Genomic DNA, 14,265 nt, shown 5'->3' with positions numbered 1-14,265 from the left:
AGGCACACACAGCCTTCCTTCATCAGCCCCCTTTTCCACCTTTGATAGAGACCTGGGTTCAGTTAAAGATTTCTCTACATAATAAAACTTTGTGTGATGACAGGTGGCACTGGAATGATAATGACTGGGACCCTGGCAGAATCTTCTCGGGCACAGCTGGCTGCACGGGAGGCTGGGCACTGGATCTGTGCCAAGCAGAGTGTCTGCTTGGACAAGAGCATCCTGGTGGCAAGAGGAGAAAGGAGCCCAAGCGGCGCCTGCCACTGGGGGACTGGTGTTCTTCGTTCACATGTCAGCCCTCTCCTCACCACTAGGGGGAGCACTCGGGATGGAGGGCAGCAAGCCAGGAAGTAGTTTCCTTAGAGGCAGAAAACGTTGGGCGAGGGCCTTACGCAACAGTGAGGGCTCCATAACCCCAAATGTGTCACTTGCAGCAGAAATAATCTTAACTGGTAACAAGTTCATCAAGGGATACAAGCAGATTCCAAAGCCATAATATATCATTAGTCCTGAAAAATTAATGGGGTCTATACAGAGGGAAAAAATCTGGAAGGACCAGTGCCAAGTTTTTACTTTGGTTCTCTCTGAATAGAAGGAGAATGGGTTACTTAAAAAATCATATTGTTTACATATTTTCTGTCTTTCATAAGGCACAGTTGTTCAGTACTAAAGAGCACGCAGCACGCCATCTTCACATTCCACAATGTGAGTACAAATGAAAGCACGCTTAAGGAGCAGTGCAGTAAGTGGACAGATTTGATGTGAACAGAGCATTAGGGAAACAGGAAATCACTGTCTTCTGGTGAGAGTCCAGAACGGAAGAGTCACTTTGAAGAGCGTCCGGCAATGCCTGGTAAACTTAAAGTCACCTGTGACCCTGCAACCCAGCAGCTCCCTCCCAGGTCCGTGCCCGGAGAGCAAGCAGGAGCAGACCACTGCCCGAAGACCAGGCCCAGCCCGCCTCCTGCTGCACTACCAGAGAGTGAAGAATGGTTCTTAACATCTTCAAGTGGCTGAAAAAAATTTCACAAGAATATTTCATGACATGAAAATGACAGGAAATCAAATTTCAATGCCCATAAATAAAACTTTGTTTGAATATTTTAGTTAAAAATCCGGGGCGGGGGGGGCGCCTGGGTAGCTCAGTTGGTTGGGCATCTGCCTTCGGCTCAGGTCATGATCTCGCAGTTTGTGGTTTGAGCCCCACATCAGTGTGCTGACAGCTCAGAGCCTAGAGCCTCGTTTGGATTCTGTGTGTGTGTGTGTGTCTCTCTCTCTCTCTCTGCCCTGCCCCCAACTTGCGTGCTCTCTCGCTCTCTCAAAAATAAACATAAAAAAAATTTCATGGGGGCACCTGGGTGGCTCAGTCCATTAAACATCTGATGTCGGCTCAGGTCACGATCTCATTCATGGGGTTGAGCCCCACGTCGGGCTCTGCACTGACAGCTCAGAGCCTAGAGCCTGCTTCAGATTCTGTGTTTTCCTCTCTCTCTGACCCTCCCCTGCTCATGCTGTCTCTCTCTCTCTCTCAGAAATAAATAAAAACATTTAAAGAATGTAAGTTCTGCTCATTAAAAAGACCGAGAAGCACTGACTAGCCTGGTGGCAGTGAGCACCCCTAACTCCCAGACCGTGGTCTCCAAATGTCACTTCACAGTGAAAGGACCCGTCTGCAGAAACATGACCCCAGGACCTGGGTAGGAGACGTGCAAGAGGAGCGTGGGCACCCAGTCCTACCAGAGAGTGGAAGCAATCACAGATTTCAGGGTCAAGTGAAAACAACTCTGGAAGGACTGGAAGAGGTGCCTACCGGCGAAACACAGGAATTTGGGCATCAATAGCAATAATGTAAAGGACTGAAATATTTAAAATATACTGAAATCAGTGAGTTCATGATACTTTAAAAAAAAATTAGCCACTGTTGGGCAATTCTAAGGCATCGGCTCATTAAGTAAAAATAAAGGCAGAGAGGGGCAGTAGGCTGGCCCGTGACTTGACTTTTTGATCTCAGGGTTGTCACTTCAAGCTCCATGCTGGGCCTAGAGCTTCCAAAAAAAATAATAATAAAGGCAAATAATAAGCATGTATCTCGCTTAAACTATATATTACTGGTAGTCAAATGGTAACTGAAGGAAGTTTCTTTTTCTTTTAAAAAAATAGGGGCGCCTGGGTGGCTTAGTCGGTTAAGCGTCCGACTTTCGCTCAGGTCATGATCTCGCGGTTCGTGGGTTCGAGCCCCGCGTCCAGCTCTGTGCTGACTGCCAGCTCAGAGTCTGGAGCCTGTTTCAGAGTCTGTGACTCCCTCTCTCTCTGACCCTCCCCTGCTCACGCTGTCTCTCTCTCTCTCCTAGAAAAAAAAAAAAAAACATTAAAAAAATAATTATGAATTTACAGGAAGTTGCAAAACAATAATACAAAAAGGTCCCAGTGCCCTGGGGCCAGTTTCCTCAGTGGCGACCTCTTGCACAACCCCAGAACTATCACAACCAGAAAACTAACATTGGTGCAAGCTGCAGACCTTGTTCACATTGTGCCAGTTTTACACACACCAGTGTGAGTGTGTGTGTATTCAGTTCTATACAATTTTACCACATATGTAGATTCACACCATTACAAAGAAGTTTCTTTTTATAGAAGTATTCCAGTTTCGAAACAAAGAAGGAATGCTAGAATTGGAATATCTACATTTTGCAACCTCCAATGAAATGACTGGTCTGAGCACTAAATGATAGTCCTAATGGCTGTTACTCTCCCAAAGGGAGAGAATTCAACCACATGTGCCTCCTGATGAAAGAATACAACATCTCCCAAAAGCAAACCAAATCTGAGCCTCAAAAGTCAACCACCACGTGACATGCCACATTAATAGAATGACGGACAGAAACTTCATGGTCACCCCAACTGATGCAGGAAAAAAGCATTTAACAAAATTCAAAACACTTTCATGATAAAAATAATCAACAAATGGGGTGCCTGGGTGGCTCAGTCGGTTAAGTGTCTGACTTTGGCTCAGGTCATGATCTCGCGGTTCATGGGTTCAAGCCCTGAGTTGGGCTCTGTGCTGACAGCTCAGAGCCTGGAGCCTGACTTTGGATTCTGTGTCTCCTTCTCTCCCTCTCAACCTGACCCTCCCCTGCTCATGCTGTCTCTCTCTCAGAAATAAATAAAACATAAAAAAAAATTTTTTTTTGTTTAAATACTCAACAAAGTAGGAAGAGTAAGAACTTACCTCGACATAATAAAGGCTACATATGAAAACCTATGTGTCTGGGTCGCCTGGGTGGCTCAGTTAAGCGTCCAACTCCAGCTCAGGTCATGATCTCACGGTTTGTGGGTTCGAGTCCCACATTGGGCTCTGTGCTAACTGCTCAGAGCCTGGAGCCTACTTCGGATTCTGTGTCTCCCTCTCTCTTGGCCCCTCCCCCGCTCACACTCTGTCTCTCTCAAAAATAAACATTAAAAAAAGAAAAGAAAATCTATGTGTCACAGTGAACATCATACTCAATGGTAAAAGACTGAAAGTGTTTCCTCGAATATCAGAACAAGGCAAGGATGCCTAACTCTTGCCACTTGAATTCAACACAGTACTGGAAGTCAGCCAGAGCAATTAGGTAAGAAAAAGAAATAAAAGGCATCCCAGTTGGAAAGAAAGAAGTAAAACTGTATCTGTTCTCAGATAACAAGATCTTATATGTAGAAAACCCTAAAGATTTCACACACACACACACACACACACACACACACACAATGCCTGTTAGAACTAATAAATGAATTCAACCAAGTTGCAGGATACAAAACTGGCACATTAAAAAAAAAAAAATCAGTTGCCTTCCATATATACACAAATGAGCAATCTGAAAAGGAAGTTATAAAAACAATCTTACTCACCGTAGCATCACACAGAATAAAATCTACGAATAAACTCAACCAAGGAAGCAAAAAACTTGTACCCTGAAAACTATAAAACATTTACTGGAAGAAGTTAAAGAAGACACAAATAAATGGAAAGACATCTTGTGTTCAGGGGTTGAAAGTCTTAATATTATAACAACGTCCTTGGTACCCAAAGCAATCTACTTGTTCCATGCAATTCCTGTCGAAATCCCAATGGCATTTTTGCAGAAATAGAAAAAACGGTCCTAAAATTTCTATTGGATCTCAAGGGGGGACCCTGAGTAGTTGAAATAATCTTCCCGATTTCACACATTTCCCGATTTCAAAACATTATATACAATGCCACAGTAATCAAAATACTGTAGAACTGGCATAAAGATAGACTTAGAGGCCAATGGAACAGAATAGAGCCCAGAAATTAACCCTCGCATCTGTGGTCAAATGAGCTTCAACAAGGGTGCCCAGAACACACAGCAGGGCGAGGGCAGTCTCAGCAAATGGTGGGGGGAGGGGGACTGGATATCCAAATGCAGAAGACTGAAGTTAGACCCTTACCTTATGCCACATATAAAACTTAACTCTAAATGGATTAAGGGCCTAAGATCTAAAACTATAAAACTCCTAGAAGAAAACACAGCGAGAGTTTAGTGACAGTGGATCTGGCAATGATTCCCTGGATCAAAGCACAGGTAACAGAAGCACAAGGAGACAAATGGGACCCCAGCAAAGGAAGATGTGCTTCAGAGGGAAGCCGTCTCTGCCACCCAGGCGCCCTCACCCTCACTTCCCACCCCTGCACCTGATCAGCCTCAGTAAGGGGCTCCCGAAAGTCAGCCAGCTGAAGGCTGCCCCAGAGAGCCCTAAACGAGATTGTCCAGGCACTGGGACTTCTCAGAAACAAGCCGTTCTCCTGTGACTGAATTTCAGTTTCTCTTTCCCTCTCGGCACAGGTCCAGAGAAGGGACTGGTCGCACCGCCCTTTCCCTGCAGCTCCGCAGGCGCACCCACCCCCACGTGCTCACCTGCTTCAGCGGCTGGCCCCGCCTACCTAGGCCTGCTCGGCCTCAGTGGAGATTCCGATTTCCATTTGCCTTTTCGCTTTACAAACATCAGCTGGAATTGCCCAGCGAGCCTGGCTAAAAGCAGAGCCATGCGGCCAGGGAAGCAGTTGCAACTCGGCCATGGCTCCAGCTCGGCTTGTGCTGCTGGTGACCGCGGTGTTTGGCCTGACTGGGGCAGGCCCTGTCCCCGCTTCCGGGCCCACCTCAACCAAGAGGGGCTGCCACGTGGGCAAGTTCCAATCTCTGTCGCCGAGGGAGCTAGAAGCCTTCAAGGCGGCCAAGGACGCCTTGGAAGAGTCACTCTCACTGAAGAACTGGACCTGTGCCTCTCGCCTCTTCCCCAGGACCAGGGACCTGATGCGACTGCAGGCCTGGGAGCGCCCTGCCGCCTTGGAGGCTGAGCTAGACTTGACGCTGAAGGTCCTGGAGAACATGACCGACTCGTCCCTGGGGGGCGTCCTGGACCAGCCGCTGCGTGTGCTGCGCCACGTCCACTCCGAGCTCCAGGCTTGTGTCCCGGCTCAGCCCACGGCGGGACCCAGACCCCGCGGCCGCCTCCACCACTGGCTGCACCGGCTCCAGAGGGCCCCAGAGGAGTCCCAGGCGTGCCTCGAGGCCTCCATCACCTTCAACCTCTTCCGCCTCCTCACACGGGACCTGAAATGTGTCGCCAGCGGAGACCTGTGCATCTGAAAACCTGGACCCACCCCCAGCCCGTCCGAGACCCAGACCTTCGGTGTGCACCGGGCCTCATCCCTGCCTTAAGTTATTTCCTCGCAATCCCTTATTTATGGACCTACAGCCATATCCCTAAGAAATGTTTATTTTTCTACTTTTGTACAATGTGCAGCAACACGACTGAAAACCCAGCTGAACAAAAACATTTCAAGGAAAAAGAAAAGAGACAAATGGGGTCCTGAGACTCTCCAGGAACAGCCTGAGGGTAAAGGTGACTTAAAGGTCTATCCACCAAATGCAACGTGGAGACCTTATTTGAGCCCTGATACAAACAAACTGCTTTTAAAATATGGATTCATACAACAACTGGACATCAGAACGTTGACTGCCTATCGATTGCTATTAAAGAATTATAAAAATTTAGATGTGATAATAGTATTATTGAAATACACCGAACCAGATGTCTGGAATTTGCTTCAAAGGAATTTAGGGGTGAGGGAAGTGGGCGGACAGGTTGGCCACAAGTTGGTAAGGGTTAAATCGTGGAAGCTGGGTTCAGCGTACATGAGGGTTCGTTGTACTTTTGTAAATAAGACGGTTTCTTAAATGAGAAAACGGGGAGGGGGTGTGGTTTAAGCAAGATAATGGCTCATTCCTCTCTTACATGAAAGCTCTGGAGGAAAGGCTGAGGTCAGCAGGGCAGGCTGGCTATGATGGCGGCTTCTTAGGCATCAGGGACCCAGCGCTCCTGGCCACTGCCCTACCCTCATCACTGGGCTCCGGCTCAGAGTCTAAGGGGGCTGCACCCCTCCAGCTGGGAAGGAGGATCGGGATGGGAAGAACAGGACCCCTTGACAGACATGTCCTGGAAGCCACCCGAACCACTTCCCCATCCCGCTGACCAGCCGCGGCCACACGACCACGCCCAGCTGCAGGAGCGGCTGGGAAAGGCGGTCTTTACTCTGGATGGGCCTGCGTCCAAAATCCAGGGCTTCTGTCACCAAGGGAGAAAGGGTGAGAGGAGAAGGGGGCTCAATTCGAAGTGTGTGCCACAGCGCTTCCCCCTCTGAGGTGGGCGGGGTGCCACAGACCGGTGTCGGGGCTGCAGCAGCGCTTGCGGACAGCTGGAGGGCCCAATGATGGTACACAGGCTTGTCATTTACATACACAGATCACACAATCTGCTCTGAAGTCCCCACGCCGCTTTGGATGCGGCAGTGAGTGTCTGGCTTCCTCCGCGCTCCCGGGCCAGGCACGCACCTCTAGGAAGCTGCTCTTCCTGGCGGTGCCATCGCCCAGGCCGTGGCTAAAACCAAACCCAGCTCTTGGGCCTCGGTCTGGCCAGAGGCCTGGATTATTTATTTGTTCACCGACGCATGAAGTGCAGAAACCTGCTATTCTCAGACAGCTGAGGCGCCTTGTAGGGGCCAACCGAGCAGTGGTCACCATCAGGCAGACCCTGCTGCTACCGAAAGCCAGGATGTCCCCAACCACGGCTGCTCTCCTACCGCCCATGAGGTTTTTGCCATGTATCTTGCTTTTAATCAACATCCTTCTGAAAAACACTTACGTTAATTTTTAAAGTGATCTCATAACACTGCAGTAGCTGGAAAAGCACTATGGCCTGATCCGGACAGAAGGACAGGAACACCTAGCTAAGACTCCGCCTACGACTCCGAGCCTAACACCGGCTTCCTCTCTGGTAAAGACAAGCTAGCATTAAACGGACTTTCTCCTTACGGCATTTAAATGGGTCAAAATAATTAAAAACACAATTTTTTTCATAATGTCCTTCAATGTTATTTAATGCCCGTCAGTCACCACCAATAATCATTTCTGCTGGAGTATGCAGTCCCACCTCTAAGAAACAAGGCTGAACTTGGCACACCTCAGTTTCCCCATCCGTAAGATGGGGATCATAACTAGTTTGCAGGATGACAGAGACAATTCTGAGGAATCACGTCCAGGAAGTATCAGCATACAGGGTGCCTGGCTCACAGATGAAGCACAGATATCATTATCAGTTTTGTGGAGGAGGAAATGGCAGTCCTGTTATTAGAGAATACAGCTTGAGCAAAACCAAAAAATCCAAGCAGCCCAGACTTCAAAAGCAGCAGGGAGGGAGGGACACAAAACTCCAAACATTTTGTTTAAGCATGGAAGACACTTTATTATTTTTTAAATCGTCTCTCAACATTTCAACTCTTGGTAGAAATCAATCTCAAAACATCTGCCCTTTTAAGTTAGCGTATATTTACCCACCTCAATCACAGCAACCTCATACAGTAAGGTACACACCAAGGCAATGGCCCGAGATCTCCCGATTCCAGCCCACGAATACAGCTATCTCCATGAGGACACGTGCGCCCGACTTTCCCAGGACGAGGCGGGCACCCCTGCTTCTGCCCACCGTAGAAGCTACCTGGCATCACAGTTGGTAACGAGTTCCTGTAGTGCTGGAGCGATCTGGGAATGGAAAACTAGAAAACTAGACCTCTCACGAGTAAAACAGGCATCGACACTTCTGAAATGTGGAAAGGAAGAACATCAAAGATGACGACCCCAGAACGGGCTGGTCTCAGTAATAAAGGGGGTTGAAATTCAGCCGTATATACACATTGAGTATCTACATGTGCTCTACTAGATATATAAAAAAGAGCCAGAGAAGATTTGGAAAACCTTAAAATCACTCCACTGAGTTGGAAGAACATCAGCAAATTCACAGTGGCCTCAGGATTCAGCCGGGGTTAAACGTGTTCAAGAGCTGAAGACCTCCTTCTACCAGAAAACCCACTGCATGTCAATTCCCATGATATTCTGTACATCACAAACACATATGGCTAAAATACGTTAGTTCACAAGGAAGCGGTTTGTATTTTCAAACGCTTGCCCCACTCCTGCTCTGCACCCCAAAAGGAAAATCCGGGGGGCATTCACACAGGAGCTGAAGGGGCCTTCGGGTTTGGAAACGCTTAGGCTCAGCTGAGTATCTCAGGAGACGTCCGTCTGACGGGCACACGCTGACTCGGGCCCACTTTTAGTGCAAAAAAGATCACCGATGTTGCAGAGGAGTCCTGGAAACCGGCGAAGAGGGCGGAGATGGAGGGGCAGGGAAATCCCAAATGATGTTCCTTCTCAAACAGGACTCAAGAAGTTTGGGGTGCGGGGTTCACACGCGGCAAATGGCAAAGACCAGGCTGCAGGTCCGCAGGGCGAGGCTCCTAAACGGCCCCTAGGCTATCACAGTCCGCAGGTGCACAGAACCCCCGGCCCGCACTAGCCCCTAAGTGTCCGCTGGAGGTAGGTTATGTAGAGATTCACTGTAGGGAAGACGGTGGCTCTCCACCAGTTCTGGGACATGGTCTGTCCCTCCTCTGCCCCCACACTCTGCTCTGCCCTTGGGCTGTGCTGTGTAGGATACAACACGGAAGGGGAGGAGACCCTCCCTTGGAAGACTAAAGAACCCAGGCCGTTCTGTTTGTATAAATAGCTACACAACTAATGTTTTAACCACTGTGAAACACATGGCAAGTTGAATATTTATTTAAAAATAAATCTCAAAAATATCTATTTACAGTACAGTAAGAGGGGCGTGTGCAAACAACAGAAAGGGGCAAGTCCATCCTGCCGTGGAAGGTCCACTTCAGTGCGTCGGAGCAAAGTGCACAAACACCAGGGGCTGAACTGAGCTGTGGTGGCAACAGGGCGCCATTCAGTTAATACTGGACTCAGTCCACCTTCGAAACCCAGACAGGTGGAAGTGAGGGGCGGGGCGTCCGGGAGGGGGGTCCTTGCGTCCGGGAAGGGGGCAGCCAAGGGATGAGCCCCTGGAAGAGGCCCGGTGTGGCAGGAGGGCTCATTTCACAAGCCAGCAGGCCTCTAGCTCGGCGCTCCAGGCGGGCATTTGGAGGGGGACCCAGGGGGCCCTTCCCAGTCCAAGTTGGCTTTGCGGTGGGAGGGGCGGGTGTGGGAAGAGCCTGAGGGAGAGAAATCCTCTTCAGAAACAAAACAAACAACGGAACAGGGAGTGGAGAGATTAGCAAAAATGAATCTGAACAGAAGTGCCATCCTCTCCCTCGTCAGGCGACAAAGCAGCCATCAGTGTAAATACCTGGGTCATCAGGTGAACTTGCAGGGGGTGCAGCCGACCCCGCGGTCCCCCGGCCCCCACGTGGTCGAATGCAGGCCTCCGCTTCCGAGATCAATACGTGAACACTTCTTCCCTTGGGGGGGACCCAAAAGTCAGTGGTGTAGCCCTTGGAGCAGGGAGTGCAAGGTCGAGTCTATCTGTACACGAGATGGGACAGCTGGGTGGACTTGTAGTTCAGCTGGTTGTTGGGCATGAACTTGTGCAGCTCACTCTTTTTGCAGCAGGGGTCATAATGGTAGGCGCTGAGGCAGGCGTCACAGGAGACTTTCGAACACTGGGTGCAGGTGTTGGTGGCTCCCGGGCGGTTACAGAAGCCACAGCGGGAGGTGGCCGTGGCCGAGGGCTTGGATTTCGGGTGGAGGTGCGGCAGCCGGTCGAGGCCCTGAGTCTGGCCCGCATACTTCTCCCGCAGAGACGACCCGTGGGCCAGGCTGTCGTGGGCAGAGGCCTTGCTGGGGAAGGCGCCAGGCTTGGAGGCCGGGGGACAGGCAAGCAGGCCGTCACAGCGCTGGCAGAGGGAGGAGCTGCAGGACAGACCGCAGTTTTGGCACTTGGACAGGGCGGACTCTTTGGCGGGGGGCGAGCGCTTGTGGTAGAGGGGGTGCGCATCATTTCTGAGCAGCCACACGTCCGGCCGCAGGGCGTCCTGCCTCCGGTAGGAGGCCCGAGGCTCCGAGTCTGTGTAAAGATCCACATCATCCTGAGCGGAGAAGTACGTGCCACGCAGCAGGCCCAACCCGTTGTTGGGGGAGGGGGACGGCAGGTCATCCGGGCTTCCGTGGGGGGAGCTGGACATGGTCAGGAGCGAGGGGGACGGGCGGATGATCTCATCCTTGAGGCCGTCGCCCACGTCTGCTGCCACCGGCTCCTTCCGCAGGCTCAATGAGGCCTTCAGGGGCGGCTTCCGGCTCTCCCAGCAGCTGTCGTAGGCATCCACAGACCTCGAGGGCTTGGTCACCCGAGGCTTGTAGTAGTCCTTGGCCGCCCGCTCGCTGGCTGACTTCTGGAGCGCCACGCGGGCCATGGAGGCCGTCAGGTGCTCCCGGCCCTCGGCCCGCCGCCGCAGGGCCTCCGAGCAGCCCCGCACATCCTCCGTGCTGTTCTTGCGCTCGTTCACCACGTCCAGCTCGGAGTAGCCCTTGTCCTTGACTTGTGAGTGGATTTCCAGCATCTGCTCACACTCCACCTTGGCCAGAAAGAGCTCAAAGGAGACCATCTTCACCTGGAGGGTCTCCACAAGCTCTCTGAGTTTGTACGCGGTCCCTAACTCAGGCGTGTAGCCCATGTGATGCAGGATGGCCCGGGTGTCCTCTTCCAGTAACGACGACTTGACATAATAAACGAAGGGGCCCGTGTAGGTCTAGGAGAAGGAAGGGGACAGGAAAAGAGAGGTGGGATTTGCTCTCGGAGACACACGCGGTCTGAGCACACCCAAGTCTGAGCGGGAAGAGCAGGAGCGCGGGGGAGGAGAGGGGACAGAAAGATCTCAGCAGCTCCCCCTGTAGCAGACAGAGGCCAGCTGGGCACTCCGCGTGAGGGGAGCTGCTTGGCACTCCTGCCTTGAGCGGGAGGGCACAAAGCCCCCAGCTTCCCACACGGGGCTCGGTGGCTCTGTTCCATAGGAGGCAACAACAGGGCAGACACGCGAAGAAAGGGGACGGATCAGAGCAGAGGCAGAAGGCCCAAGAAGCAGGAAGAATATTCCTTTCTGGGTTTCGGCGAAGCTATGAGGAACAAAAGCCTGGCTTTGTGGAAACTCTCCTGAGCCATCACTGCCTTGGGAAGGATTCAGAATGCTTGCTCTCTCTCAGATCGATCCTCCACTCTCCCGTCTGCTCCCACTCAGTCCAAACCGGCTCTCGGGCGCCCCAGTGCCGGCGGCAGCCCCCTCACCGGCCTCCCCGCCCCACTGCCCTCGTTGCCGTACCACAGCCAGAAGAACGCTTTCCAAAGGTAAGCCTGGCCCCGGCCTGCCTTGCCTCCCAGCCTGCTGAGGGTGATTTCAAGCCCTCTGCTCCGGGCTTCAAGGCCCTGCATAATCAGGGTGCTGCCTTCCCTTCCAGCATCACGGCTTCAGATGGGAGCCGCCAGGGACAGGGACTCAGTAAAGGGAGGACACTCGTCAGACAGGCAGGGCAGGGAGCGGAAGAAGGCCCTCTGGCTGCTGTATCAAAGGCGGTGGGCAAGGCAGATGGGTCTGCAGGCGGAGGAGGGGTGTAGCCGGCACAGCCCCGCTCAGGTCAGACGGGGAGGGGCAAGAAGGGAGGCCGGCATGGATGGCCCTTCCCCAGGCCTTACCTTGATGCTTCTGAACTCCTTCTTCCACGGGTAGAGGAAGAGGTTGACACCGACCGTCTCCAGCACGCTGAAGGCGCAGTGCAGAGCCCGCAGGCTGGAGGAGCTCAGCGAGCGCAGCGAGCTCTCCACCACCTCGTAGAACTGGATCAGCCGGAATCGATAAAAGGGGTCCACCTTGTGCAGGCTGAGCAGGGTCGAGGCTGCCACCCGAAGGCACTCGTCGCTGCCGGGCCGCTGCCTGCTGGGGGTGCCGTCCACTCTGCCCTCGTGGAACTGCACGTACTTCCGGAATAAATCATCCTTGTATTTTGTATCCATTGAACTGGGCTTCCCCATCCGATCTGGGGACGGGGGCGGCTACCTTATCTCCTCCATGGCTTCCCGGTTCGAGGCAGTGACATCGCTAACAGCACGGACATGTTGCCCACCTGGACTGGGGGCGTGCTCTGGAAGGAGAAGAACAAGAAGCACATCATTCCTCGAACGGGTCCGCACACCAGCTGTGGCTGCCGAGGCAAAACAAAAGACAGAACTGGCCTGAGCCACGCTGGGCACCACCAGCCTGAGGCCCCTCTCTGTGCATCCGTTCAACACATTTAACTGAACACATACCACGTGCAAAGATGTAGTGGAAACAAGACAGATAGGTCCTTGGACTTTGCGCAACTCATAAATGACGAAATGTGATTAGGAGCACCCAGCCCAGTTTTGCAGGGAGAAGGAGAAGGTTTAAAAGATCCCCCCACCACGTGGAACTGGAGTGTATTATATGCTAAGTGAAATAAGTCAGTCAGAGAAAGGCAAATATCATCTGATTTCACTCATATATGGAATGTAAGAAACAAAACAGAGGAACATAGGGGAAGGGAAGGAAAAAGAAGATAAAAACAGAGGGAGACCAACCATAAGAGATTCTTCAATACAGAGAACGGAGGGTTGCAGGAGGGGAGGTGGGGGCGAGGGGCTGGGTGGGGGATGGGCATGGAGGCGGGCGCTTGTTGGGAGGAGCCCTGGGTGTTGTGTGTAAGTGATGAGTCACTAACAGGGTGCTACTCCTGATCCCAATACTACACTGTGTGTTAACTAACTTGCATTTAAATAAATAAATAAACAGCTACCTCCCAACCCCTACCGCAGGCAGGGAAGGTTAGACTGGAGGGATGCGGAGTCTGCCACGCCAAGAGGTGGGAGCGGAACACCAGAGGCGCTGCCAGGGAGGAAGGCCCTGAGCTAGCACTATCAGTACTTAAAATGTGCCAGCCACTCTCATGCACACTACTGCACTTCGCCTTTTTTTTTTTAATGTTTTTATGTTTTTTATTTATTTCTGAGAAAGAGAGACAGTGTGAGCAGAGGAGGATCAGAGAGAGGGGGAGACACATAATCCAAAACAGGCTCCAGGCTCTGAGCTGTCTGTCAACACAGAGGCCAACGTGGGGCTCAAACCCACGAACCGTGAGATCATGACCTGAGCCGAAGTCGGACGCTTGCTTAACCAACTGAGCCACCAGGCGCCCCTGCACTTCGCCTTCTTAAACCACCCTAGGAGACAGGCACTGCTCTGATCCCCATTTTATGGATGTAAAAGCCAAGACATAGAAATGCTAACAAAGTGCCCAAAGTTACAGAACCATAAAGAGGCAGGGCTGAGACGAGAACCCTGGCAGCCGGGCTCCAAGGTCAACGCCCTTAACCACCGCGCCCTACTTTCCTGAGGCAGGAAGGAGCTTGGCCTACGAACAGAAAGGCCAGTATGGCTGAAGCGGCCAGGGGAAGGGAAGTGGGGACCAGGGATGCATCTGCGGCGCCAGCAGGCAGGACACTGTGCCCGAGGCTCGCAGAGCATGTGAAGAACCGCGTATTTTATTCAAAGAGGCACACAAAGCCCCTGAAGAGCTCAAAGCCAGGAGGAGAGGGCCCTGATCATGTCTGCAGCGGCTGCTGCTCCCTGGACAATCCCTGACACCCTCACACATTCGGGCAGGTTTCCAGTCCCCTATACCTATAGCTTATTCCCCTATAGCTTAGGAACTTAGAGGTTTCTAGTTCCACTGGACAGGACAGAACATTGAGCTGGGGCACACCGAATTTATACTTTTTTTTAAAGTTTATTTATTTTGAGAGAGAAAATGAGTGCGTGTGCACGAGCCGGAGGAGGGGATGGTGGGGGGCGGGCAGGGGTGG

General features: G+C 51.9%; 2 protein-coding genes and 1 pseudogene across 7 annotated transcripts in view; 2 read left to right on the top strand and 1 right to left on the bottom strand.

The window, feature by feature from the left end:
- SLC9A8 (solute carrier family 9 member A8) overlaps window positions 1-2,001 on the top strand; it is a 70,540-nt gene extending 68,539 nt beyond the window's left edge. For 3 of the 4 annotated variants that reach the window (XR_013338630.1, XR_013338628.1, XR_013338631.1), the window contains one exon: window positions 104-2,001. The gene's annotated coding sequence lies outside the window, so the exon portion shown is untranslated. The remainder of the gene's footprint in view (window positions 1-103) is intronic. The other variant, XR_013338629.1, reaches the window with a different exon arrangement.
- Window positions 2,002-4,978: 2,977 nt separating this feature from the next.
- LOC144243308 (interferon lambda-1 pseudogene) lies at window positions 4,979-6,012 on the top strand (annotated as a pseudogene).
- A 3,123-nt stretch (window positions 6,013-9,135) lies between these two features.
- SPATA2 (spermatogenesis associated 2) overlaps window positions 9,136-14,265 on the bottom strand; it is a 10,174-nt gene continuing 5,044 nt past the window's right edge. For all 3 annotated transcript variants that reach the window (XM_077778343.1, XM_077778345.1, XM_077778344.1), the window contains exons 2-3: window positions 12,082-12,527; window positions 9,136-11,143 (exon numbers count right to left, since the gene is read on the bottom strand). In XM_077778343.1, the coding sequence (XP_077634469.1) occupies window positions 9,917-11,143; window positions 12,082-12,417 (1,563 nt within the window). In that variant the 5' untranslated portion in view covers window positions 12,418-12,527 and the 3' untranslated portion in view covers window positions 9,136-9,916. The remainder of the gene's footprint in view (window positions 11,144-12,081; window positions 12,528-14,265) is intronic.

This window comes from Crocuta crocuta, unplaced genomic scaffold, assembly GCF_008692635.1.
Source record: "Crocuta crocuta isolate KB4526 unplaced genomic scaffold, BGI_CrCroc_1.0 scaffold27, whole genome shotgun sequence".
Lineage (NCBI taxonomy): Eukaryota > Metazoa > Chordata > Mammalia > Carnivora > Hyaenidae > Crocuta > Crocuta crocuta.
Note: the sequence above shows the minus strand (reverse complement) of the source record. Positions and strands in the feature narration are given on the sequence as shown.